Source organism: Myotis davidii, unplaced genomic scaffold (assembly GCF_000327345.1).
Source record: "Myotis davidii unplaced genomic scaffold, ASM32734v1 scaffold77, whole genome shotgun sequence".
Classification (NCBI taxonomy): domain Eukaryota; kingdom Metazoa; phylum Chordata; class Mammalia; order Chiroptera; family Vespertilionidae; genus Myotis; species Myotis davidii.
Genome location: NW_006289713.1, coordinates 3,728,524 through 3,749,444, shown reverse-complemented (window position 1 = coordinate 3,749,444; position 20,921 = coordinate 3,728,524). Strand labels below are relative to the sequence as shown.

Below are 20,921 nucleotides of genomic sequence, written 5' to 3'. Positions count from 1 at the left end.
CTGCTGGGGGGGTGTGGCCATCCTGGGTGAGGGGCTGAGGGCTGTTTTCAAGCTGGTCACACCCCCTTCAGGGTGGGGGTCCCTGCTGGGGTACCTGGCCAGCCTGGGTAATGGGCTGGGGGCCATGTTCAGGCTGGCCACAACCCCTTCAGTATGGGGGGTCCCACTGGGGTGCCTGGCCAGCCTGGGTGAGGGGCTGATGGCTGTTTGCAGGCTGGCCACAGCCCCCAGCCTCCCAAGCTCCCAGTGGAGGCTGGCTGGAAGCAGGTATCTGGGACTTATTTAGCTTCTATAATTGAAACTTTGTTGCCTTTTGCAGAGGCCACAGCTGGCCAGGGCAGGCGGGAAGCTTGGCTTCCTCCATCGCCGGGGCAACCAAGCCTCCTGCTTGCTCCAGCTCCATGGCTGCTGTCAGCCATCTTGTTGGGTTAATTTGCATATAGTTGCTCTGACTGGCTGGTGGGCGTGGCTTGGGCATAGCATAGGTATGGTCAATTAGCATCTTTGTCTTTTATTAGTGTAGATTCCCAACACCTACAGAAATTCACCAGCAAGTCAAACACTATATTCTTTGAACAAAACTGCCCTGCCATCTAAAACCTGCCTACACTAAAATAAAAATATCCTTTGTGTCTAAAATAATCAAATATGCCTGGCCAGTGTTGCTCAATGGTTGAGTGTCGACCAATGAACCAAGAATTCACCGGTTCAATTCCCTGTCAAGGCACATGCCTGGGTTTCAGGCTCAATCCCCAGTGAGGGGTGTGTGGGAATCAACCAATTGATGTCTCTCTTATCGATGTTTCTATTTCTCTCTCCCTTCCTCTCCCTCTAAAATCAATAAAAAAAAAATATTTTAAAATAAACAAATCTTATGACAACATTAAAATGAAATTTGGTAGTGGTGTTGGAGGAAGCTGCTACCCACATAAAACACAAGTAACATCTATGATTAAAGGTGAAAACTGTCTAGTCATTAGATGTTTTACTCAAAGCACTGTTGACATGTTGTTTTTTTCAAAGTAAAAGATGTGGAAAACTTCTTCCCTTATAACTCTTAAACTATGATAACAATCTGTTTCTAGTTTAAATCTTTTCTTAAGCATACACAAAAAGCAAAATATGCACAAAGTAGATACATACTTAGGATTTCTTCACACTCGAGAGTCTAATGGTGACTCACTTTTCACCTCAGTTGGCAAAAGTAGTGTTTTTCCACATGGCATCACACTCCAGAGTATGTGGAGTGATATTTTCTTTGCCCTACACAGGAATTCACCAAGCCAGAGGCCCCTGCCCACTACTCATGTCACATCCATTAGGTAGGCGGGAGGCCCAGTGCCACCACACTTATTGCCAACCCTCTGAGAAGTCCCAAAGCAACCACAAAGATGAGCAAAGCAGTCACATGGAAAGAGGCAGCCTGGAGAAAGCACAGACCATGCATGGAGAAGAAAACTTATAAAAAGTTAAAACTATCATTAATATTCTCAGTGAACTAAGAGGAGAAAGCATAGCCAAGGACAAAATGCTATGAAAAAAAGTTACAGAAAAAGTGTTCTTTGAAATTAAAAATAGTATAGCAAAAGTGAAAAATTCAATTGAAAACATGGAAGATAAGATAATCTTCCATAAAGTAGGTAAAACAAACAAATAAATAAATAAATGGGAAAGAAAATAGAGGGAGGTGGAACCAAAGAACCAGTCTTGAGGCCCAACATGCAGGTAACAGTAACTCCAAACAAGAACACAGAGAAAAATGGAACAGGAAATCAAAAGGAATGATTCAAGAACAGGTCCCCAAATGGACAGATGTTTTTAGACTGAAGGGAACACTAAGCTCAGTATATGATGACCACAGATCTACACCCAAACAAGTCTCTGACAAATGTATAAATACTTGGACTAAGAAAATCCTGAAAACTGCTGGAGACTGTAAAACAGGTCATCGTGCAGGATCAAGGAACCAAAACCGAGTCCTGATTCCCAACAGCAACACCGCAAGATAGTCAATAAGCAGTGCTTTCAAAGTCCTGAGGAAAAATATTCAACTTAAAATGGTATTCTCAATGTCAGAGTGATCAGACAGAGGCACTTCCAAAAAGACATGAAAAGCCTCATAAACTGTACCTCCCAAGTACCCTTTCTAAGAAGCAAGAAGGGTAACTACTAAATGAATACTAACTTAAGACAAAAGATGACCTAAGACCCAAGAGCAGGGGACCAGAGTTGGGGGGAGGAAGGAGCCCCTAGGTAATGATGAAGGGGGATTATGATGAGAGCTGTGTGCAGGGCTGAAGACCTGGAGTCCAGGCAGAGCATAACCACAGCTCCAAAGATGAAACTGGGACACTGGACACTTCTCAACGAGGGGAATTTCAGACACCCAGGGAAAACCTTAGGGGTGAGGTCCCTGAGCAAAATACCAAGCAAAAAGAGACACAACTCCAGGGAAAACACAATGTAGGAATGGAAAAGTACTACCATATGGCTCTAGTCAACAAGCTTCATAGTCACCCTAATTACCATTCAACCACTGAGACATAAGAAACAGTTCCCTGCAACTCCTGGCAATGTATGAAGGATTACTGGACTCTAAACTCTGCACATATATGTGTGTGTGTACTAGTATCTTACTAATAAAAGGGTAATATGCTAACTAGACCAGATGTCTTCTGGATGTCCATCTGGACAAAGCCACAGTGGCTGCGAGGGCCGAGGGCCAGTAGCACAGGAGAGGCACCGCCGCTGCAGCGGGAGCAGGAACAGAGGTGGTGGTGCCATCGCCACCACCCCTTTTGCAGAGGCGGTGGGGGAGAGGCCGCAGCACAGGCCAGTCCAATGACAGGGCCCCTTCCGCAGAGGCAGTGGGAGAGGGGGCTGTGCGGTCTGGGTCCCAGTGCTGTCCCTTCTGCAGAGGCAGCCGCAGAGGCAGTGGTGGGCCCAGTACCGGTGCCATGCCTTCGCAGAGGCTGGGTGGGGTGCGACCTGCTGTGCCTCAACCTCCCACAGCCCCTCCTCCAGTCAGCCTGGCCCCAGATCGCCCCCCACCCACCCATGGGCGCGGGGTAGGGCCAGCACTAAGAAGCGAGGGCCAGCCACCGCAGCAGCCAGCAGTGGCAGCAGCAGTGGGGTGATGGGGGCAGCGCCTTCCAATGATCAGCCCGGTCAACTCCCACAGAGGGAGTTCAGACTAAGCCGTCAGTAGGACATCCCCTGAGGGCTCCTGGACTGTGAGAGGGGGCAAGCCGGGCTGAGGAACGTGCCCCCCCGCCTCCCAGTGCACAAATTTTCATGCACCGGGCCTCTAGTATATGATGAATACAAAAACTAAATTAAAAAAATAGTTGACAAGATTCATCCTTTGCTAACAGTGATAAAATATTCAGAGCAGTTAAGACTGTTTTGAGATGACAAATTAAATTTTCACCCTGACCAGTGTGTTCAGTGGTTAGAGCACAGGCTCATACACTGGAGGGTTGTGGGTTCAATTCCTTATTGCAGGTTGGATCCCTGGCCCCAGTTGGGGTTTGGGAGGCAACCAATTGATATGTCTCTCTCACATGGATGTTTCTCCCTCTTCCCTTCCACTCCCTCTAAAAATCAATGGAAAAAATATTCTTGGGTTATTTTTAAATAATTAAATTTTAAAGAAAAGATACAGCAATAAAATAATGTCTAGGCTCTTAAGGAAGAATGGCATAAAAATGTTTTCTTTTTATTCATAGTATTCTATAGTTTTTTAAAAAAGAATAGTGCATTGATTTTAGAGAGGAAGGGAGAGGGAGAGAGAGAATAATCTATGTGAGGGTGCAACATCAATCTGTTGCCTCCTGCATGCCCCCTACTGGGGAACTGAACCAGAAACCTGGTCATGTGCCCTTGACCAGAATCAAACCGGCGACCTCCTGGTGCACAGGATGACACCCAACCAACTGAACCACACGGGCCAGGGCTCTATAGTTCTTTTTAAGTCAATAAAGCTCTATAATCTAACAGGTATTTCAAGGGTTTGTGTAGTCTTTTGATGTTTTTCCCTCCCTTTCCTTCATGTGTAATAACTAAAAAAACTTTTTTTAGTTTTAGTTATTCTAATTCCTCAAAATGAATTTGAAAAAGCTGGTTAAATTTGGGCATTTCACATGTACAAAGTTAAATACTAATTTTATTCTCACTTGCTTCCTGTATACTGACTTGGTTTCCTCATAACCAGCAATTACAATTTCAGCAAAAACAAAACCATCCATCTACATGGAAAAGAAGAGGAAACTCAAACTCCTGTTTGTAGTAGATTTGTGTATCTTGAAACCATCTTGATCCAGGATTATGTCTTCCGATAAAAAAGTAATCTTTAATTTGTATCCTGGAAAACAATGATACATAAAAATCAAAACTAGAGATAAACAAGGCTGAGAAAATTGGTGGGGCAGAGAATCATTGATTTCTCCCTGAATAAGTGAAGGTTTTCAGGAAAAAAATATTTCATTGAGTCTTTCTATACTGTTAGAAACAGACTGTTGAATCTCATTGAGGTATGGCAGACACTCTTAATAAGGTTTTTTTTTAATTGTTCTGATCACAGTATAATAGCTATTTATTTCCATATACAAAGGATAACCTATGTTAAGGACTATTTAATCTTCCTTAGTGTTCTGTGGACAAAAGAAAAGGTTTAATCTTAGGCATCTATTTTTTTTAAAGTTTTATTAATTTATAACTGACAATGAACTGCACTTATTTATTTTTTAATAATCATATTTTATTTTTATTTTTGTTAATCCTCACCTGAGGATATTTTTTCCATTGATTTTTCAGAAAGAGTTGACAGGAGAGGAAGAGACAGAGAGAAACATGGATGTGAAAGAGAGACATTGATTGGTTGCCTCTTGCACATGCCCCAACAGGGGCTGGGATAGAGCCTGCAAATGAGGTACGTGACTTTGACTGGAATCAAACTCAAAACCCTCAGTTCTCGGGCTAATGCTCTAACCAATGAGCAAACTGACTAGAGCAGAACTTCATATATTTAAAGGGCACAATCTGATGCTTCGACATATGTATATACCCATAATGAAACCATCACTCCAATCAATATAATGTACATATCCTTCGCCCCCAAAAGTTTCCTACTGCCCCTTCCTAGGAAGCCAGTGACCTGCTTTCTGTCACTGTAGCTTGCATTTTCTAGAATGCTATGTAAATGGACTCTTTTTTTGGTTGCGGGGGAGGTCTGGTTTCTTTCACACAGCATAACTGAGTTTCATACCAATTGCTGAATGCATCAAGAGTTTACTCTTTTTGAGTAGTGCTCCACTGTCTGAATGATATAATAGTTTGTTTATCCATTCTCTTGTGGAGAGATATGTGGGGTGTTATAACTAAGGCTGCTATGAATATTCATATACAAATCTTTGTATGAACATATGCTTTCATTTCCTTTGGATAGGTACTCAGGAATGGAACTGATGGGTCATATTTTAGGAATATGTTTAATTTTTTAAAAAACTGCCAAATTATTTTCCAAAGTACTCACACCATTTTACATTTCCATCTGCAGCGTGGTAGACTGCCAGTTCTTCCACAAACCTGCCAGCACTTGGTATGGTCAGTCTTTTTACGTTTAGACATTCTAATACTCATCTAGTATCTTGCTGTGTTGTTTTTTTTTTAATATTTTTTATTGATTTTTAGAAAGAGAAGAAAGGAGAGGGATAGAGAGATAGAAACATCAATGAGAGAGAAACATCACTGATCAGCTGCTTCCTGCATGCCCCCTATTGGGAATCAGCCCACAACTAGGGCAAGTGCCCTGACTGGAAATCAAACAGATGATCTCTTGGTTCCTGGGTCCATGCTCAATCATTCAACTGCTGAGCCACACTGCCCGGGCTATCTTGCTGTGGTTTTAATTGGTATTTTCCTCAGTACTAATGATGCTGAACATCCGTTCATGTATGCTCTTTGCCATCCATAATCTTCCTGGGTGAAGTGTGTGTTCAAATCTTTGGCTCATGTTTTACTGGACTGTTTTATTATTGAACTTGAGAGTTCTTTACGTATTTTGAATACAAATTATTTATCAGATATGTAATTTGCAACTATTTTCTCCTAGCCTGTGCCTTCCTTGTCTTTTCATTTTCTTAGCAGTGCCTTTTGAAGAGCAAGTTTTAAATTTTGATGAAGTCTAATATATTTATTTTGTCTTTTATGGATATTTTTGACATTGTATTCAAAAAAACCTTTGCCTCATTTAAGTCACAAAGCTTTCTCTTATGCTTTTTTCTCAGATTTTTGTAGTTTTAGGTTCCACATTTAGGTCTGTAATAAAATTTAAGTTAATTTCTGTAGAAGAGGTGAGATTTGATCAAGGTTCATTTTTTTTGTGTATGGAATATCTGTTCTAGAACCATTTGTTGAAAAAAATCCTTTCTTCATTGAACTGCCTTTGAATCTTTGTCAAAAATCAATGGACCACTTCCATCTGGGGCTAATTCTGAACTCTGTTCTGTTCTGATCAATGCCTCTACCCTTGCAGCAACGCCAGTGTCAGGATTCCTGTGGTGTAACAGTAACTCTTAAAACAAGGTACTGTGAGTCTCCCAACTTTTTTCTTTTCCAAATCATTTTGAGTATTCTATAGTTCTTCCCATATAAATTTTAGAATCAACTTGATTTGTAAAACAGAAAAAACTCTATAGGGACTTAATTTTTTTTGGGGGGGGGCATTAAAATGGGAAAAAGTTTAAAGATACGTTGTTGTGTTCTCGCCCTGCAGCCCACCAGTTCTCCCTCTCTATAGAGCTATATAGGATCGGACGACAGCTAGCTAGAGTGACCTCAGTGAAACAGAGCCGTAAGGTGGTCGCACTTTTCTTACACGTGAATAATACGTATCTGTATCCTACAAAGCAGTCGTTTGTTTAAGAGTAGAGGACAACTCACCAGCACACAAGCACGCAGTTTAAGCTGCACAAATTAATGGTGTGTTTTGTAAATAAGATTAATTTTTTAAAAATGTTGATTGTATCTTCCCTTTGTACCTTGAATACCATCCAACAAATGCACTCTGGACTGTAAATTCCTTTGGGCTCAAGTTCCCACCTCAAAAGAATAGCTAGTTGGACTACTGATAGGATTTCACTTTCCTAAACACAAGAATACTTTTACCAATTATCACCTGAGGAAACGTCAGCTTCTCAGACACTTCAGCTTGACCATTGGGGTAAAACCATCTAAGCCTGTGTGACAGTCATCAGGGTCATCTCCAAGCAATAGTTCCTAGTCTAGTGCAGCAAGCTCAGAGCTGTGACTGGCCTGAAGGCCAGTGGCTCCAGGCTCCTTGTGGAGTTGTGCAGCTTGCTTTCAGAGGGCTCCGACATGGGTCCCCATCCCCACCAGTCTGCTACTGCCTCCTTCTCCTGCTTATAATCCCCTCTTCCTCCGAGAGGTCGTGAGAGGCCACGTGTCTATTCTGGCAAAGCTCATTTCTTTAGTGAGTAGCAGCAGGCAGTTGTGAGGTATAGGATTTCTGCCTCTCACGCTGCACAAGCCCAATTCCCTGCCACAAGTAACAGGACTGAAGACAGGGGCAACTCAAAGCCCAGATGACCAGATTGCCTGTGAGTGGGGCCAACAATCCCAGATCCACCCTATGCTCAGTAGTCCCTATGGAGGCAAGTAATAATTGCCAACAGCCCCTCAGGAAACACTAAGCAGCAAAAGGCAGCAAGTGGAGGGAGGAGATAGCGTGTCCAGGGTCTGGGGACTTGCTGGGCTCCTGATGTCTACTGGCCTGAATGATGCTGGAATTCCGAGGTTTACTGGCTCCTGAGTTTGGGTGCTAGTCATAAGCTTTAGCAATCTCCAAAACCTAACGTCTTTTCCACACATTTTGAAAAGACATCGGTAGCTTAACAACTGATTCTCCCAATGCAGTACCTCCCAAAACAAATGAAATTTTATCCTTTTAGTGAAAAACGTATTTAAAGTATTTTCAGGCAGCTATACTCTTTGAAAAACTAGTAAACTGCACATAGTATACATACTAAATACTACACAGAAGCTTTTATTCCTGAGAACATTCTCCAATAATGCAGGAAGCAGATTTTCCTTATCAATCAGTATTCAGGCACATGGTCAAAGGAGAACCTCACACAACATGCTGGGCAAGTAACAGAACCTCAGGGACTTGGCCACCCAATTCATTACCCAGACTCTTCAATAGCTAAGTGGGACCAAGAAACTAAGTTTGGGTCAACAAAACGTAAGAAGTGTCTGGCACTGCCTTGGAGGGTCTCTAATCATAATATACAGTATGTCTCAATTTTCACAATTCTCCACGTTAGCCATTAGGTAAGCAACTACTAGCAGCTGAGCATGTCAGTGTAGAAAGCATTCACCATGTAGACCAAGAAGCTCTTGTCATCTAGTGGGTAGAGAAGAAGAGCTTTTGTTTGCAGGCTTTTACTATATCCAGATCTTGTGCTGAGTGCTTTGAAGGGGCTGTCTCATTTCATTCTCCCCCAAACTCTTCCTCCTTTACTGACTGGAGGTATTAGGACACAGAAGTTCAGCACTGTCCTCAGCCATGTGGCTGACAGGGATAGAACTGAACTGTTAACTCCAGGCTGTCCCAGAGCTCCGGCCCCTCCCCCTCATGGAGGCCACTGAGGTCAGGGAGTGATGCCCCGTAGGCTGAAGCAACAAGCCCAGTCCTGGAGATGGCCCACCCATAGGCCGAGTCCCAGCTTACCAATTCCCACAGCACTAGTAGTGTTTTGCAAAATGGCCTATTTTTTATTTAGATAAATAAAAGTATCAATTCATGGTAAATGTTCCCTCCTATCCCTTAGAGGAGAAAAGGGAAAAAAAACTTAGCATCTTACCTCAAAGGAACATTCAACATTTCTTTCATTTTTTTTGTGTGATAATCCCTTCAGGTCTATCTTTTCAACACTCACTGTAAAAGTAAAAAAAACACACACAAAAACAACAAACAACAAACAAAATTATAAAAATGAAATAAAACCCTGAAGTACATATTACTTTAGCATTTAATATTTTAGCAATTTTCAAAATAAGGCTTTCAGTGCCCAACGCTGCTCAGTATCTTCTGCGGTGTGTCCACCTGGAATGAGAAACTTAAGAGGAAGCAAAAAGCTATCACACTCAGGAATGGAAGGTGAATTTAAAAGTAAAGCAAGAAAAACAGGCAAAAAAAAAATAAATACAAATCATAGAAAAGGAGAACAGTGTTTGAAAAGAGAACATAAGTTTATTCGAATGCACACAAGTATGAACTAATTTTAACTGAAGATTAGTTATGATCTGTTCCAATTTCTGAAAAACTAATGCTCAACGTTTTCCACTATTACTGTTTTAGACACAGCTGCCCAAAGCCTCTCATTGGATCTTCTTGTCTCATCCTTCTTTGACAGGGCAAGGCTGGAGGTGAAAAGGGCAGCAGTTATAGGAGAAACAGTGAAGATTCCTAATGCTACCTCCAAAGAATATTGAGGATTGTCAGAGACTGGCTGCACAGACAGACAATGACAAAAAAAGACAAACCACCATTAGAGAGTTCTAAAGGCACCAGCCTCTTCATACCACCCTTTTCACACACATGGGTGCATTTTTTTATCCTCAAGAATAAAATGATACATTAGAACACCTTCTTCCATTACTTTTACTCTTTCTGGAGGACATATGGCAGCATTCTATGAGGACTTCTACAGACCTTTCAACCCAACGGTCCAATACTCAACGTAACTGTTACAATTCCTACAGATGCCCATGCTCCTGGTCTGCCACATCAATGTTTCCCAAAGTCTTCTCCAAGGAACACCAGTCCTGTGAGATGTTCAGAGCCACCCCTGAAAACCTTCATGGTCAAAAAATTTGGAGGAAAAATCTGCAAAATTCCTCATAGACTGTCCATGTATATCAGCATATTAAAGGCTCTGAGAAGTCCCACAACAAATAAATCTTTTTATTAACAATTCCCCAGTTTTTTTGGTCACAAAACTCTTTCTTCCCCTAACATCCTAGAGAAAACAACTGCTTTGTCCAACATGCATTGGGGGAGGTTCTAACCCCGAACCACCCAATACAGTAGCCACTAACCACATATGACCTTTTAAATTTGTATTAATCACAATTGAATAAAATTAAAGTCTAATTCCTCAGTTCCACTGACCACATTGTGTCAATAGTTACCTGTGGCTAGGTGGCTACCATAGCGTACAGCACAGAAGAGAACATTTAGTCGTCACAGAGTTCTACTGGACAGCACTGTCCTAAGCGAAGGGCTGAAAAACCGCAAGCTGCCCTCCACTTGTTTGTGTAAATGGTTTTATTGGCACATAGCCACACTGTTTGCTTACATATCATCAATGGCTGCTTTTCACCCCACAACAGGAGAACTACCGTATGCCTCTGAAAGCCAAAAATATTATCTGTATCTTTGCAGAAAAAAATTTGCCAAGCCCTGCCCTACCAACATGTCTTATGAAGTTTCTGCCGTGGACTAGGTCCTATTCTAGGGGCTCGCAATATACCAGTGAACAACATAGATGGGTTCTTGTACTCAGATTACAAGAACCCACCTATCTAGTTCTCTGGTATATTACGATCCTTCACTTGCTTGGTTATTCTCTTGTAAACCTCCCTAATTTTGTAAAGCTGCATCAGGGTTGATATGCATCTTGGAAGATAATAGAACCCATTTGGTTTAGAGCAGTGGTTGGCAAACTGCGGCTTGCGAGCCACATGCGGCTCTTTGGCCCCCTGAGTGTGGCTCTTCCACAAAATACCGACTTCTGTGCATGGGCCACGAAGTTTCAATCGCATTGTACATGCACGCCCGCACGTGGTATTTTGTGGTATGTTGTGGAAGAGCCACACTCAAGGGGCCAAAGAGCCGCATATGGCTCTTGAGCCGCAGTTTGCCAACCATGGGTTTAGAGTGTTTTAAATTTAAAATAAGCACCTTATAGGAAGGAATTACTCCAAAAAATAAGAGTATGTGTTCCCATTCTGGCAAAACACAGAAAACACTGCATTCAGAGGTTGTACAGCTCCTAATTTGCATTCAAACTACTCACTGTTCCTGTATGAGTTCCTCAGTCAGTCAGCAAATAAACAGCTTTTATGTTTTCAGAACCACTATTTTAAAAAAACTTACCCACAATGACATCATTCTAATCCAGATCTTCAACTTTTTTAAACAATAGGATATATAAAATCAATGAATACAGAAAAATTTAGTCAGCATTTTCCTTGGCCACAGAACACCAATGTGTACCTAAGTGTCCCAGAACTGAATAATATTAGAATTTATGGAAAGAAGCAAAAAACAAAAACACAAAACCTCATCTGGTCTGAAAGCAGGAAGTGACTCATATCTGGACAGGAAAATGTGAAAAGCAGATGAACGTTATTCAGCTGTTTTCAAATAAAAAAAGCACTTGAATTCCAGGACTGAAATGTTTGTGAAGACTCTTCAAAACCATCAGACCAACTGACATGGTGCTTTGTTTTAGCTCTGTAAGTCAGTGCCACCAACCCTACGAATAGGGATGCTGTAGCAGCTTTTGCCACCGGGAAAGCTCTGGACCAAATAAATGGCTTAAAAGTTCTGCCACTTTACTCACAGTGAAATTCTCTTCACACTGCCCTCTCAGGAAACAACACCTGCCATTACACAAGGCTCTAGAAACGGGAGAAGGGGAGCCTGCAGGAATGGAAAGGCAGAAGGGCACCTGTGGGATGACGTTCTGTAGCAGACATCGCTGACAATTTCGATGTGGAGGGCAGCGTTATGGGATGCTTAATTAGGATTCAAAGACGTTTAAGTACACTTTCAGTTTTGGAGCTATATTAAAGACCACATTTACAAAAACAAAGCCATGAAAAAATGCTTATAATACAACTAAAAAATATAAATTATATGTAAAACATGATTATAGTTGTTTAAAGTATAAAAGTAAAACAAACTAAAAATAAATTATCAAAAGTAATAGCAATGATAACAGGAATAATTTTACTAATTGGTGGTAAAATTATGAGTAGCCTTTCCTCAACATTTCTGTAATGTGGTTTCATAATTTTAAAGTACATCTATATGCATATAAATATCTATTTACAATCCACTTAAAGTCTACTGGTAGATGAAGTGACCCCCTCTCCTCTTTTGTCTCTCACCTTCCTGGTCAGTCCTGCAGACTGAGTCATCTAACAGTCACAGAAGTCCTACTACTTTCTGAAGAGTACAAGCAAACGTGTAAATTTTAGGGGCTAGATATCAATCCATCCTGAAGGACAGAAAGTGAAAGGTGACTGTGAAGATGGGATTTGCATCAACTGGAAAGGCTCGAAGACATACAGGGTGTACTTCTATTTGGTCGGAGATGAGCCAGTCATGGCCAGGAACAGTGCTCTAAAGGCAGACTAGGAAGGATAGGAGCGTCCATCTGGGGAAACGCTTGGGGACAGGAGAAAGGGGGCTGGGATCCAGAGTGCGTATAGGTATGTCTATGTCGGACAAAGGGATAGGAGGCTAGACCAGGTTGAGATGAGAAAGAAAAGGACAATATGCTTTTTCCTTTTAAAATTTTGTTTGTTCAAACTTTTCTTCTTTTATTCATTCAAGATGCACACTAGAAACTCTCAAATCTTACAAATTAGATCACATAACTACTAATAAAATGTATTAGTAAAATGCATTAAACTACTTTTAGAATTGAATCAATACCTAATTTTAATTCCTTAAAAAAATTTAAGTTGGAGAGAGAGAGAGAGAGAGAGAGAGAAACACATCAATTTGTTGTTCCACCTATTTATGCATTCATTGGTTGTTTCTTCTATGTGCCCTGATGGAGGACTGAACCCGAAACTTTCTCATATAGGGACAACAACACTAACCAACAATTAAGCTACCTGGCCAGGGCTCAATACCTAATTTTAAAAACCAATACACTAGCCCTGGCCGGTATTGCTCAGTTGGTTGAGCACCATCCCATGCACTGAAAGGTCACTGGCTAGATTCCTGGTCAGGGCAGGTTTTGGATTTGGTACCCGGTCCCGGTACGTAATGGGAGGCAACTGATCAATGTTTCTCTCTGACAATGATGTTTCTCTCTCTCCCTTCCTCCCTCTCTAAAATCAATTAAACCCAGCTGGTGTGGCTCAGTGGTTGGCTGTCAACCTATGAACCAGTAGGTCATGGTTCAATTCCGGGTCAGGCCACATGCCTGGGTTGTGGGCTTGATCCCCAGTGTGGGGCATGCAGGAGGCAGCCGATGAGTTGATTCTCTCTCATCATTGATGTTTCTATCTCTCTCTCCATCTCCTTTCCTCTCTGAATTCAATAAAAATATACTAATATTTAAAAAACTAAATAAAATAAATTAAAAAATAAAAACCAATACACTAATGTAACTGAAACAAGAGGGAGGGAATTTTGTGTAGAAAATACAAATGTGTTGTAATAAAAGCCCAGGCAAGCAGCTGAAAGGCCGGAAGCAGGAGCAGTCCCTGGGGCTGGCAGAGTCACAGATGACTTAGGACAATGACTGACAGAGGCCACACAGCCAGCAGGTCCGAGGACCAGCCACACATTCTCTTCACTTCAGCTCCGGGAGTGCCTGGATGAACTGCCACAGCCTCAGGACCACGTCCACTTACAAGCGTCTTCAAACGGTTTGTGAGAGCCGCGGTCACATCAGGATTTATAAGACACCTATAGATAATGGCTTTAATATGTTCCAAGGATAAGCCACTCTTTTGAAATGTTTTCCCTTTCGAATGTCTTCTGGAAAAAACTGGGTGGTTGGTAGTTTTCTGCCAAATATGTCTTTTATTTGATTTCAAGGTATCTGTATCAATTTAATTCTATATGCCCAGGAACAAGAAACCACTTCAAAAATTACCAAAACTACACTAAAATAAATCATAGTAACAAGGATAATATTTATGACTGAGAGAAAAGATGAAAAACTAATAATTTTGTAGCACAAACAACTCCTTCTCCTAAGATCTATATAAGCAAACTCGTCTTCATACTTGAAATTAAGACACTAAGTCAGAGTAACATTTAAGATGCTTCCTGCTTTAAAATTTTATTACTGAAATCTAGTTTTCATTTAAAAATTGAAAAACTGTATTCTTAAAAGTCTAGCTGAATAATAATGTTCCTAAAATATCAACTTGCTTTCTCACTTTCATTTACTTGCCTGTGTTAATGGGGATACATTTTAAAAGCATTGCTTCTCTCAGCTGTTGTTAAAATGTGAACATTCACTACTACACTGATAAAGCTGATCCTTTTTTTCTACATCTTTTTAGGACACATATCATGCTAGACTTAAGGACTCTATCATAAATAAAGAGAGAAACAAAAGTAGCACATAATTGAGAAAACACAAAGCTGATAAAAAGATATTTCTAAAGTAGCAAAAACAGGAAATGAACACACATTTTCCATTTGAGTGGTTAGTGATAAGACACTTGCATTTTGGAGTCTGTGTAATTTCACTTATTTATGTTTCAGGGCAAACACTTTCTTCAGCATTACTATATATTCAGCACAGTACCAGCCATAGTGATAGAAAAATTACAGAGTTCAAACTGGTAATACTTGAGCTACACCTCAAAGGGAAGGGCCCATCTGGGCAGAGCAACACAGTGGCCAGGCCCAGGTATGACAGTGCGTTGTGTTTTAGTAAGTTTAGTCACCGTGGGAGCCAGGACACAAAGAGAGGGGTGACAGGAGACCAGAGCAGAGAGGGGAGGACAGTCACAAGGAGGCAAGGGCACAGACAGGGCCAGCCCACCAACCCCACAGAGGGCACATAAAGAAACTCAGGCCTCTCTGCAGGTTAAGGTAAACCCACGGGCTCTGCAGTGAGACGGGCTCAGTCTGAAATAGGACACTTTCCAGCTCAGTGACCTTGGGCAGTTCTTTAGTCGTGAACAAAAGGAATGATGGTTCCCACTCCATGGGTCTGTGGTATCAAGTAGGTGAGCACACGCAAGCTGCAGGTTGGTTAGTGTTGTAGGACATTAGCTGCTGCTAACAGTGCTGTTGCCAGGCTTCCCTAAGCAGGGGACCATGATCCAACATGCTGGACAGGTCCCTGCTCAGAAAATGGGCTGGAGAGATGAACCCACAGGCAGAAGAGAAGACAGAGGCCTGATCCAGGATGGTGGCCTAGTGATGGTAAGAAGAAACCACAACAGCCTTACAGGGATAGACATGCCAGGACTGCGAGGTCTGAGACCCCTTAAGAGGTGCAGAGAACTGTCATGCACTTCTAGGTTTTGTCCCAAGTGCCTGACATTGGTTATCAATCATAAATATTGGAAACCCATTTTAGGGGGTGCCATGGAAGCCATGATTACATTCTAGGCACACTGACTGAGGTACTAGTGAACCATCTAGGTGGAAATAGTCACTGACTGGCGAGTTCACAGGGGTTTGGGGTCCAGGAGAATGGTCGCAGCTGGACTCTCAGATCTGAAGTCATCACCAGATGGACAGTGGCTCAGAGAAGACTGCTCAGTGTTAAGTGGGGGACCAAGGAAGAGCCAGGAGAGCACTAATGTTTAAGGGGCAGAAGAAGGAATTGCAAAGCAAACAGAAGCGAAAAGAAAGGAAGGAAAAACCTGGCCAGTGTGTTGCCAGGAGATCAGTGGAATGTGCTACACCAAGGCTTGTACATGTCTGATGTCCCACAATTTAAAAAATGAAAAGAAAACAAGGGGGGACAAAGTCTGGAGTGGAGTAGTCACAAATGCCAGGTGAGATAAAAGCTGACTTATCACCCAAGGAGTCATTTGTGACCTTCCATGAGAGCAGCTTCAGAGAAAAGGATACTCAAGTCAGAATGCAGGACTCAGGAGTTACGGAGAACCCACTGTTCATCCAGGAACTAAGCTGTAGGCTGTGGGTGTGCAGCACACATGATCAGACATGACAACTATGGCAGATCAGGAGAACTACCCCAATCATTAACAACTTACTTTGAAATGCATCAAAAAAGTAATGTTTTGATGGATGGAGAGATGGGCAGATAAGGGACAGGCAAGTAAAGTAAAATGTTATAGAACTTCTTTCACTTGGAATATTATTAAAAGTAATTTCTACCTCACCTTGTACATTATAACTGTCTCCCTAAGTTTTAATAATAATAATAAATACAAATGACTGGATTTGGGGAGACTTCCTTTCCCAGAGTGTGTACAACAGTCCTGCACAACATTCCTGAGTAACTCAAGGCCCCAAAGGAATACACAGTTGATTACCTGTTGCTGAAGCCAGATGTGGACAACTACTATACCGTTCTCTCTATGCCAGCACTTGAAAATGTTCACATAAAACTGTATAGAAAAAAGGTTAACACTCATTTTTTTAATGTGTCCTTTTTAAGCACTGCCATCTTGATTTTCATTTTCTGTTTCTTCAGTCTAACATTAGTGGTAAGAGCATTAGCTTATCTTGGGAATGTTACTTATCTGTGACTCAGTTCTTCCATCTGTAAAATGGGGCAATAATCTCTTCATGGGATTGATGTAAGAATTAAATAGGTATAACTGAACCCCCACAGAGTTCTTCAGAAAATTATGTGGGTTAGTCTATGTAATAGGCTTGGAACACGATCTGACCAGAGCAGTCAGGGTTTCACAATGTCCGTACTGCTATTCCCTGACTCTTATACAAAAGAAATGGAAACGTCTGAATTCTTTATTTTATAAGTGAAACTGTATCTGTACAAACTTCCAAATAAGCAGAGAAAAACCAAAACACACGTGGATTACAGAAAAGGCAATGAGAAAAGGTTATTATAATAATACTTAGAGTGACTTTAGACTTCCAAAAGAGCAATAACCTAGGCTGAACAGAATATTACAAAAAAGTGTGACAAAAAACCAAGTTAGCTTGCTGGATGGAAGAAACTATTACCAACTATGACCACTGAATGGAGACTACTGTAGATAAGGGATGTCTGGCACAAGTGATGCTAAAGCTGGCTCTCCGGGCACCAACAAACACAGACAAAAAGAGTGACAGAGATAACAGCCACATATTCTGCAATTACATTTTTAAAAAGGAGTGAGGGGGTTCCTGATAATTATGCCTTGAGGAAAAACCACTGTGGTGAAGAAAAGGCCAGCCCTTCACATCAGAAGGGTGCAGAGCACAAGTTCTACTATGCTGGACTGTCTGGAGACAAAGGGAGCAACACCCCACCAGGCACTGTTCCCTGGATGACACTCAGAAGGAAAAAGGACAAGAGCAGTTTTAGGAGAGAAAGTGCCTATGACTGAGTGACACCATCCTTGCAGATGAGGCCCTGCTGTGTCTGAGAATGATGGTCCCTGGAGTGGAATACATAAAACAAGCTGACTATGTATGCCCCACGGCTGCTATAAGGATTTACTGTTTTAATACCATGTCATGGTCACTTATAAATAAACATGGGTGTAGATGTTAGAATACAGATATATCCAGCATATGACCCAAGTCACAGACAGGTGGCTTGCTATGATTTTATAAAAATGGAGCTTTATTTAAAAAACAAAGTGCTTACTAAGCATCTGTGAGGCGCAAAGCACTGTGCCTGAGACAGGAGGGAGACAGAGAATGGAAAACACAAGACAAGCAGGTATGGCTCCCACCTTAGTGCAGCTCAGTTCTAGAAGAGACACAAACAAAAGGGGGAAGGAACAAAGGCCAGCTGAGTGAGGGAGCGAATGGCTTGGGGCCTCATGACAACCATCCAAGTCAGGGTCATCCTGGCCCATCTGACGACTATGCAGACTTGGGGTTCACTGTCGAGCCATCTAGTCCTACACATCACCTTCACCCGCCTGGAATCCCCCATACCTCCACACAGCTTACCAACTGTATAGCAACTGACTCTGACTGTCCAAGCTGGCTGCAAAAGTCAGGCAACCAGAACCAAGGAACTCACAGCTTCATCTAAAATGTGCCCTCCATCCAGTCCAAAGCTGTACTGCCCAATATGGTAGCCATGGTCCACACTGAGCTACTGTAATTGCAATTGCAATGAAAAATAAATGAAATTTCAGGTCCTTGGTTGCATTAAGTCATGCTTCAAACGCGCTCAAAGGCACAAGTAACTGGTGGCAAACAAATTAGTGCAGATGCAAGCCATTCCATTATTGTAAGTTCTTCAGGATACTGCTGCTCTAGAATTTACTTATTTTGGTGGTAGGAGGATATAACAACTTTAACTTTTCTCTCCTTAACAAACATCAACATTTGAGATTTTACAGCCAAGATACATTCACGTATTACTTATAGAATGTAGAAAAAGAATACAACTTACTACTATTAGCGTATATGAGAGATCTAAAAGCATTTACAAATATCAGCGCAAGATCTCCCCTCTCCGCTCTAGTACAACTCCTTCCCTTCAGCCCTGCAGATGGACAGACTCACCTTTGGAGTGTTTTCCCACAGTCCTCTTGGGCAGCGACTCCTCAGTGGAATGTGCTGATGTACGTAGTGCATTCTCCAAACTATTACTGACACTGGTGACAGGAGTTTCGGTTCTTGGAGTGACCTAAAGGCACAAAAACATAATCATCTTATTTTCTTCCATTTGGTTCATATGGAGTGATTTTCATTGTTATTTAAAAGTCATTTATGTTTATAGTATTTTCAAATTTTTCTATAACAAGTGTAACAATAAGCGCTTCCTGTGAAAGTCAAAAATTTCACCCATCTACTACTCACCATTGAAATTTAAAAACAGCTCAGAGAACTTTAAGCAAACATGGGAATTTGTGTCTTGAGTCCATGGTTCGCTGGACTGGATAAAACTATGTCAGCCAAGCTGTCATGAATTATAAGCCTATATGTGAGACAGAGCCTTTAAAAATAATTACACAGCAAGACTTACACTGTCCTTCTACAAATTTTGAATAAATCATAAAATGCTCTAAAGACAGCGATAAAGGATGGAATAGAACTGGATCTAGTTGAGGGTACATTTTAAAAAAGCATATTCTGAAATTATATTACTATTCCATTTCTAGGAATTCATCAAACTAAGTACTTACATGTGAAAAAGATGTGTGTGTGTGTGGGGGGGGGGTAAGAGGAGAGGGTGCTTGCTGCAGCAGCGTTTGTAATAGTGAAAAACTGAAAACATCTTAAATAGCTACCAAGAGACTTGACTAAATCAAGGACAGTGCATCTACAGATGAACTAGGTAAAGTCATAAAACCACCATGAAAGCTTGTCAACAAACAGAAAGATTAAAAAACAAGCCATAGAGTATCATTCCATACCCTCCTCCTTTTCTTTGGTTTAAAGAGAAGGTGTCTGTATGTAAATGAATGCAAAGGGTCCTGGAAGGATATGCAAACCTTAACTGCAGTGACCTGAGGATAGGCATGAGGGAGGAGGGAGAAGAGACTTTCTTGGGTGTGGTGGGGAGAAAGCAGTAACTTTTATTCCCCCCCCCCTTAATAACAACTTTGTATTTGAAAATTTTACAGCCAAAATATATTTATGACGTGTAGGATTTAGAAGAAAATAATGACCTTAACTTCTTCAGAGTCACAACTAAATATGTATCAAAATTTCAAACAATAGGTTGTGCTTAGGGCCCTCATGCTGGGTTTCCAGAGCCATCTTGTTGCTTCTGAACATCCTGCTCATGGGTACACCAGGGGTTGGAAAAACTAAACTAGGCAAAGAACTTGCATCAAGATCGGGGGACTGAAACATATTAACGTGGGTGATTTGGCTCGAGAAGTCTGATCACCGGATATCATGGAGTCTGGCAAGATGGCTTTTCCCAAGAGCATGCCAAAAGATGCACAGATGATGGCACAAATCCTGAAGGATATGGGGATTACAGAATATGAGCCAAGAGTTATAAGTCAGATGTTGCAGTTTGCCTTCTGATATGTGACCACAATTCTGATGTTGCAAACATTTATTCAAGCCATGCTAAGAAAGTTACTGTTGATGCAGATGATGTGCGATTGGCAATCCAGTGTTGTGCTGACCAGTCTTTTACCTCTCCTTCCCCAGGAGATTTTTTTATTATATACTAGAGGCCTGATGCACAAAATTCATGCAAGGGCCTCGGCTCTCGCAGCCCAGGCTTCGCCTGGTCGTCCAGCTGTCTGGTCTAATTAGCATATTACACTTTTATTATTATAGATTGGAAGGCAAAAAAATCAAACCCAATGCCATTAATCAAGCCATACCCAGGTCCTAGATTACCACCTGATAGCTATTACTTGACTGCTCCAATCTATAGACTTAAATTTTTCTAAAAACGGCATCTATTTCTGCAGGAAGAATACCAGTTCCACGATTAAGTGTTGGTTCAGTTACTAGCAGACCAAGTACTCCCACACTTGGCAAACCAACCCCACAAACCATGTCAGTTTCAACTAAAGTAGGGACTCCAATGTCCCTCACAGGGCAAAGGTTTACAGTACAAATACCCATTTCACAGTCCTCAGCTGTAAAAGCATCAATTCCTGTAACATCAGCAGTTCAGAATGTTCTAATTAATCCATCATTAATTGGGTCAAAAACATTCTTATTACCCCTAACATGGTGTTATCACAAAATACTGCTAATGAATCAACAAATGCATTGAAAAGAAAACATGACAATGGTAACGATGACTATAATTTGTAATTAATAGCCTTGATGTGTGGGATCTCAATACCAGATATCAAGCTGTATTACAAAGCCACTGATCTCAAAACTGCCTGGTACTGGCACAAGAACAGACATATAGATCAGTGGAATAGAATAGAGAACCCAGAAATTAGCCCCAACTAATACGCTCAATTAATATTTGACGAAGGAGGCAAGAACATACAATGGAATCAAGATAGTCTCTTCAATAAATGGTGTTGGGAATGTG

At 41.4% G+C, this 20,921-nt stretch overlaps 1 protein-coding gene and 1 pseudogene across 5 annotated transcripts in view; one reads left to right on the top strand and one right to left on the bottom strand.

The window, feature by feature from the left end:
- Window positions 1-20,921, bottom strand: part of ZCCHC14 (zinc finger, CCHC domain containing 14) — a 71,361-nt gene that overhangs the window by 24,523 nt on the left and 25,917 nt on the right. For all 5 annotated transcript variants that reach the window (XR_001513615.1, XM_015562972.1, XM_015562970.1 and 2 more), the window contains exons 2-3: window positions 18,464-18,587; window positions 8,886-8,959 (exon numbers count right to left, since the gene is read on the bottom strand). Coding sequence is in view for 4 of the 5 variants with exons in the window: in XM_015562972.1 (XP_015418458.1) it covers window positions 8,886-8,959; window positions 18,464-18,587 (198 nt within the window). In the remaining variant the exon portion in view is untranslated. The remainder of the gene's footprint in view (window positions 1-8,885; window positions 8,960-18,463; window positions 18,588-20,921) is intronic.
- On the top strand, window positions 19,759-20,714 carry LOC102753122 (annotated as a pseudogene).